Source organism: Mauremys mutica, chromosome 1, assembly GCF_020497125.1.
Source record: "Mauremys mutica isolate MM-2020 ecotype Southern chromosome 1, ASM2049712v1, whole genome shotgun sequence".
NCBI classification, from domain to species: Eukaryota; Metazoa; Chordata; order Testudines; family Geoemydidae; genus Mauremys; species Mauremys mutica.
The window spans coordinates 359932535-359940062 of record NC_059072.1 but is presented as its reverse complement, the minus strand read 5'-3'; the positions used below and the strand labels follow the sequence as shown (position 1 = coordinate 359940062).

At 48.5% G+C, this 7528-nt stretch overlaps 1 protein-coding gene across 1 annotated transcript; it reads right to left on the bottom strand.

Annotated features, from left to right (window-relative positions):
- Positions 1-4143: 4143 nt before the first annotated feature.
- Positions 4144-5103, bottom strand: LOC123362092 (olfactory receptor 51G2-like). The gene has a single exon (XM_045002392.1). It carries the CDS (start codon positions 5077-5079, stop codon positions 4144-4146), a length of 936 nt encoding a protein of 311 aa, XP_044858327.1. The 5' UTR covers positions 5080-5103.
- Positions 5104-7528: the final 2425 nt, after the last annotated feature.

Here is a 7528-nt window from a genome sequence, read left to right as displayed (position 1 = left end):
CTGCAGGTCTTCATAAGGCCCCTGCAAAAGTTAAAGCTATTGTGGATGCTCCCCCACCACGAAATGTAAGCCAGCTGCGCTCGTTTCTAGGACTACTGAACTATTATGGAAAGTTCATCTCACAGTTAGCCACACTGCTAAAACCACTTCACGAGCTCCTTGGGCAGAACAAGGCCTGGAAGTGGACTGAAGCCTGTGATGTTGCATTTAACAAAGCTAAGGATGCATTGTTAAATTCTGAAGTTCTAACGCACTTTGATCCATCCTTACCCCTGCAATTGGCCTGCAATGCCTCCCCTTATGGAGTGGGAGCAGTCGTGTCACACATTATGCCTTCGGGAGAAGAGAGACCTATTGCTTTTGCTTCACGCACTCTAAGCAAAGCAGAAACTAACTACGCCCAAATCGAACGTGAGGCATTAGGAATTGTTTTTGGAATTCGGAAGTTTCATCAGTACCTCTTTGGGCGAAAGTTTACTCTTCTTACAGACCATCGACCTCTGACGTCAATTTTTGGACCCTATACAGGCATTCCCCCATTAGCTGCTAGTCGTATGCAACGTTGGGCATTGTTACTTTCAGCACACACATATGAAATCAAATATCGGAAATCCACTCTGCACGGCAATGCAGATGGCCTCTTGAGGTTGCCTTTGCCGGTCAAACATCAAGATAGTGCCCAAAAGGAAATCTTTTACTTTGAACAGGTAGAGAATACACCCATCACTGCTACTCAGATAAAGAAGGCAACTCGCGTTGACCCAGTATTGTCCCAAGTTATGGACCTGGTGATGCATGGAAAATCTCGACAAACCTCTCCGGTCTCATCCGACCTTGTTCCCTACATGTCCAAACGGATGGAGTTATCGGTCCAATCTGGTTGTTTGTTGTGGGGGAGACGTGTCATTATTCCACCACCGCTGAGATCACAGATGTTAGAACAGCTACATTCCGGTCACTGTGGAATAGTGCGCATGAAGGAAATTGCACGAAGCTATTTTTGGTGGCCTGGATTGGACAGCGCTATTGAAGAGAAGGCAAAAGCTTGTATGTCATGTCAGGGTGTGAGGAATGCACCCCAGTGGGCACCCCTACACCCATGGGACTGGCCTGAAAACCCGTGGCAACGTATTCACGTTGACTTTGCTGGCCCCCTTGAAGGAAGCATGTTCTTGGTGGCAATAGATGCCCATTCTAAATGGCCAGAAGTCTCTATAATGCAGTCCACTTCTGCAGAGAGTACTATCCAAAAACTACGAGGACTCTTTAGTCGTTTTGGTCTGCCAGAACAACTTGTGAGCGACAACGGACCGCAGTTCGTTTCTCACGAGTTTCAAAATTTTATGAAGGCAAATGGGATACACCACATCACGTCAGCACCATATCATCCGTCCACCAACGGATTAGCTGAAAGATTTGTGCAGACAATGAAAAACGCTTTGAAATCAGCAAGGGGACAACACTCCATTCAAAAGCGTCTGGATATCTTCTTACTTTCCTACAGAAACACCCCTCATGCTACGACCCAGGCATCCCCAGCCTTTCTAATGTTGGGACGACAGCTGCGCACTTGCTTTGATCTGCTGAAACCTTCTGAACCCCGACAAACTGTGCAACATCAGCAGCAATATCAAGTCATCAGACAGGTACCCAGAGCAAAAGACCGAACCTTTAGCCCGGGACAGCCAGTTTTGGCTCGGAATTATACTTCCAGAGCTAAATGGGTCCCGGCCACAGTCATCACTCAAACAGGACCTGTTTCCTACACAGTCCGGACTGCAGAGAATGTTACCTGGCGGCGACATGTAGATCAGCTGTTGCCAGGTCATGCCAGTACTCAGGACCCATCTGCAGTTGAGGGGTCTGACTTCACCTCTTCTGGTGAGGCACCGAATCACGAGTCACCTGTTCCTGACTGTTCTCCTCCATTACTGCCGGCGGCTGAGATACCCCTTTGCCCAGCACGAGCTGATACCACCTCCTCACCCGTTCGTGCTGCGGACCCTGAGCCCCTAGTGCTTTCGGGTGCAATAACACCAGAAGTTCGCCGTAATCCACCTAGAGACAGAAGGCCTCCTCATCGGCTGGATCTCTAGCTAGGGCGAACCCACGGTTATGGGGCAAAATAATCCCCAGGGTTTAGCCGGGAATGGAGGCAGTCTACCCTCCTTCTCTAGTCTAGTGTGTGTTTTTTTTATTTAGGGGATGTTCTTATTAGGGGGGGAGGAATATGTTGTGTATTTGGTTGTCATGGTTTTTGCTGCTATGGCAACTGAGTTAGAGTATTATGGTCTGTAAATAAAATGGAGGTTTTGGTTAGCTGTCTGCTCTCTGGCCTCAAGTGATTGCTTCCTACTCCGGCTGCCACAAGGACATAACAATGGGCTGCTGCAGATGAGTCTTTTTTCCAGGGGATCCCTTTTGGTGTAGCCACCCTATTAGATGTCCAAACAATTGAGGTTCCCTGATGGCCAAGTGGCCCCCACAGGAATGTGTAGACATGCTTCATAAAGACACCTACCTCCGTGTCTGAACAGATACTGCCTGCTACCCGTTTCACGCTCCAGTGATTGCTTGTCCTTCAGCATGAAGACCTCTGGTATCAGCGGTTTCCCTTCTACCAGGAATGCAGATTTCACTATCTTTAAAATGCAAAGTGAAAGGTAAAGGCTGCAGGCTGTTACCATTTGCAGGTGTTCTAGGCAGGGGCAAAGGGCTCGGCTGGGCTGTCAGGGTGACTCAGTGACAGGCAGCGCTAGGTCGCTTGGGAACCCCACCCCTATGTCTTCCCATGATCCATGGTGGGTTGTTCAAGCTGCACAGAAATCTGACATTGAAAGCAGGCTCAGAGTGTTAAAATCCCAATACCCCAAGTCAGGGTTTCTCAAGGGCCCGCGTTTCCAGAGGTGCTGCTCCAGCCCCAAGTGACGTCAGAGCTAGACTGTGGTAAGAGCTGCTCAGGGAGCCCAGGCCCCTGTGAGGAGCCCCGGACACGCCACCTTTCCTGGATTTTAAGTTCTGGAGGGTGGGGACACAGGCTGGGGGCTTCCGTGTGGTCCCCCAGTGAACTGCCCAGCACAGGTGAAGGGTTTGGGGCTCCTCAGAGTGGCTCTAGATCCCTGGGCAACTCTCACCATGGCCCAGCTCTGGATTCTGGTCTGGAGAGGGTGCGGAGCCTTCACCAGGGAGGAGGACCAGGGGGTGGGGTGTTGGGGGAAGAGATGGGGCACGGGGAGGGGTCCTCATGGGAAGAGGAAGAGTAGGGGGTGGGGCCTTAGGGGGAAGTAGAGAGGCAGTGGGGACGGTGCTCCTGCATGTGTCTCGCTTTTGCCTTTTGAAAAGATGGTCACTCTGCACTGAACGGGCTGGGCTGGGACTGGAGACGTGCCTCTGCGTGGGAGTTGAGGACCGTTTCCATCCATTTTCATTGCAGCACAAATGGATGGTGGGAGAAGGGAATCTGGGCCTGAGTCTCTTTCCAGGACTCCTGTGTGTCAGACCCTCACTCATACACACAGCTCTGCTCTGCCTCAGTGAGGAGGGGGCTCAGCTTGTGTGTGGTGTGCAGAGCCATCAACAGGGCCGGGGGATGAAGGCAAGGTGCCTGAATAGGTTCTCCTGGGTCTCCTCCATTAATCATGTGTCTGATATGACTCAATCACAAGCACCTGGCTGAGGAGGTAGGGAAGGATGGGTGACCATTCCCTTTCAATAGCCCCTGTCCACAGCTGGTGCAGCGCTCATGGATCACGCCGCACCCAAAGGGGGAAGCGCCAGGACTGCGACTACAGAATAACTCCGCAGCTTTTTTCATGGCCCCTGGATATTTAACCAAAGACAATGGGACATTGACAGGTCATGTGTAATGGAAAACAACACTTATATCCCTTCTCTTTATTGACTGTATCGGCAGGAATCTGATTTCAGAGCAGCCACCGATTCAAATGTTTATGGGCCAACATGTAACCAGTCCCCTGGCTCTCCACAAACACAGTCACTCTGTAAATTCTGCTGCTGCCTTGGTCTCTTTCTCCCAGTGCACCATCCTCCCTCACCAGGCCCTGTCCCATTGCTACAGGCCTTAGACCCTGTCTGAACATTTCTTCTTTCACCAGTGCTGGAGACAGATGATGAACTGACCCTTCACTTTTTGAATGTCCTGATTATCCTCGAACGAAGGTGTTTGCATTTCACGCTGTACACAATTGGGTTCATCAGAGGAGGAACCAGCAGATAGACGTAGCCCAGGACAATCTGAACCAAGGGAGAAGCGCTATTCCCAAATCTCTGTACTATAGACAATCCAATCATTGGTATGTAGAAGAGGAGGACAGCCCAGAGGTGAGAGACACAGGTACTCAGTGCCCTGACGCACTCCGCATGGGAGGCAATGCTCAGCACTGTTTTCAGAATCATCACATAAGATAGGAGGATGAGTATCGAGTCCATCACCACTGTGGAGATTGTGACTAACAAGCCATAGATGCTGTTGACTCTGATATCTGAACAAGCCATTTTCATGACCTCTTGGTGCAGGCAGTAGGAATGGAAAAGGACATTGGCTTGACAGTATTGAAACCGTTTCAAGAGAAAGGGCAGTGGGAACACTACAGCAACCCCTCTTAGCACACACACCAGTCCCATCTTGGCTATTCTTGGCAGGGTTAAGATGGAGGCATATCTCAGTGGGTTAGAGATTGCGACAAAGCGGTCAAAGGCCATCAACAAGAGCACTGCGGATTCAATGAATGTAAGTGAGTGGATGAAGAACAGCTGGGCAAAACAGGCGTTGAGGCTGATCTCCCTAGAATTGAACAAGAATATCCCCAGTGTCGTCGGCATGGTGACTATCGATAAGCCAAGGTCTGTGACGGCCAACATGGAAAGGAAAATGTACATGGGCTCATGGAGGCTTGGATCTATTTTTATAATGATCAGAATGACTGAATTTCCTACTATCGAAATAATGTACATTAAAAAGAAGGGGATAGCGATCCAGAGATAGACATCTTCCTGTCCATGTATCCCAGTGAGCAGGAACACTGCAGAGCTGAATTTAGTGTCATTGACAGTTGACATAATGTACTGGGAGGTCGGAGTAGTTTTCAACCTTTGCTCCTGAAAGGAAAAACAAGAGGAGACTAGATAATATTTATCAAGACATTTTTCTGCTCTCAGTTCAACTGTAGAGTCTCCGAAGAGCTCAAGGAAGATCAGCAAATATTTAATCTTGGATTTACACTGCATATAAGAAGATGGGCACTCCCAGACTGGATCAGCCTTCCAGTACATCTAGCCCAGTATCCGCTTGCCAGTTCGAGATGCTTTATAGGAAGCAAGATGATGCCCTGCAGTAGAAAGGTATGAGATAACCACTCCCAGGCAATATTTTCTCCTGACACACACTAAAACTCTTGGCCTCATTGATAACTTGTGGCTGGAAGTTCCGCAGTCTCCTTTAGCCCTGTGTGATTTTACATTTGTGACCTTCCTGCGGACGCCTTTTCTGGCCCTCCACTTCTGAGTGTAGCCCATTGTATCATGCAATGAAAAGTGCATGGTGAAATCTGTCATTGTACTTATGTGCCCTGCATTGAAGCTATTTATAAAAATGGTTAATTGCCTCATTATATATTTTTTTTATTTTTTCCACTCCTGAGAGTCCAAATTCTGCCACTGCCTCTCTGCAGCACATGGGATAAATTCTCAGGGTCAGGTTCTGATTTTAATTGCATCACTCCAGATTTGCATGTGTAAATTAGATCAGAACCAGGCTCTGGTAACTATCCCGTACCAAATGCTCTTGGTGATACACTCTGACCCCCAAGAATACCTCAAGGAGAAGCTGAAGTGCTTTGCCCGACTAGTGTTGACTGAACCCAGAAAGTTCAATCTCTTCATCCTCACAGGACCTGCATCCTCTCCCCATGCAAAGGTCTGTATATATCTGGCGAGTTACAAGCAAACACAGACAGTTATTTCAGCTGGACAGGGGAGGCATCACAAATGGGTGAATAATGCAAACACTAGGTTTGCACTAATATCCAGCTGAGTGTCCCAGTTTCTTCAACCATGCCCGTGTAACAGGTGATGTGCATAAATTACATACAACCACTATTACACTCCCCTTTCCTGCACCTCAGCTCTACTCTTTCCTGAACCACATGACATTTTGGAAAGTCTTGCACAGGCATTGCAGAGGGATTGAATGCTAGATTAGAAATTGCTACCATGAAGGTCCTGGATTTCATTCTCTGAAATGGTTCCCATTTCTCTCGTGGGACCAGGTGGACAGGCATTACTGCAAGGGCTCAATGAAAGGTTGAAACAATGTTGTAGGGAGGAGGGTATTAGATTTATTAAGAACTGTGGAAACTTTTGGGAAAGGGGAGCCTATACAGGAAGGATGGGCTCCTCCTCAACCAAAAATGGAACCAGATTCCTGGCACTTAAAATTAAAAAGGTTGTGGAGCAGTTTTTGAACTGAGGGCTAAGGGTATGACGACAGGTGTGCAGGAGCATGTGGTTCGGTCAGAGGCATCTGTTAGAGGAGGATCTATTAAAGGAGATTCCCTATGTCATAGTAAGGAGGAGAAGATGGACAATGATAAAATATGGGTAGGATCTGATGAGAAACAGTCAATGACATCATGTAATGGCAGACAGCTAAAAATTGACCGTTTTAAGTGCTTATATACAATGGCTAGAAGTCTAAATAATAAAATGGGTGAAGCAAATTCCTCGTATTGAATGAGGATGTTGATATAATAGGCATCACTGAAGCTAAGTGGAATGAGTATAATTAATGGGACACAGTAATTCCAGGATATAAAAAATATCGGAAGGACAGAGCAGGTCTTGCTGCTGGGGGAATGGCGCTATATGTGAAGGAAAGCGCTGAATCAAATGAAGTAATAATCTTAAATGAACCAAACGGGACCATAGAATCTCTGTGGATAGTAATTCCATGCTTGAATAATAAGAATATAGCAGTAGGAAACACACCAACCACTGCCTGTCCAGGATAGAGTGATTGTGAAATGCTCAGAGAGATTAGAGAGGCAATAAAAATAAAAAAACCCTCAATAATAATGGGAGATTTCAACCATCCCCACATTCACTGGAAACATGTTGCCTCAGGGTGGGATGCAGTGAGCAATTTTTCTGACACCTTAAAGGACTGCTTCTTGGAGGAGGTAGTCCTGGAACCTACATGAAGAGAGGCAGTTCTCGATTTCGTCCTAAGTGGCGCACAGGATCTGGTCCAAGATGTAAATATAGTTCAGGGGTCCCCAACCCCCGGTCCGCGGCCCGGTACCGGTCCGCGGCCTCTTACAAACTGGGCCGCGAACCGACCCAGTGGACCTCCCGCAGGCGTGCCTGCGGGAGGTCTACCCGAGCCGCAGGACGAGCGCTCCCTCCGCAGTCATGCCTGCGGGAGGTCCGCTGCTCCCGGGGCTCCGGTGGACCTCCCGCAGGCATGACTGCGGACGGTTCGCTGGTCGCGTGGCTCAGCTGGACCGCCCGC

Coding starts and splice junctions, on each gene's coding strand:
- LOC123362092 (XM_045002392.1), bottom strand. CDS start 5,079: ATGTCAACTGTCAATGACACTAAATTCAGCTCTGCAGTGTTCCTGCTC.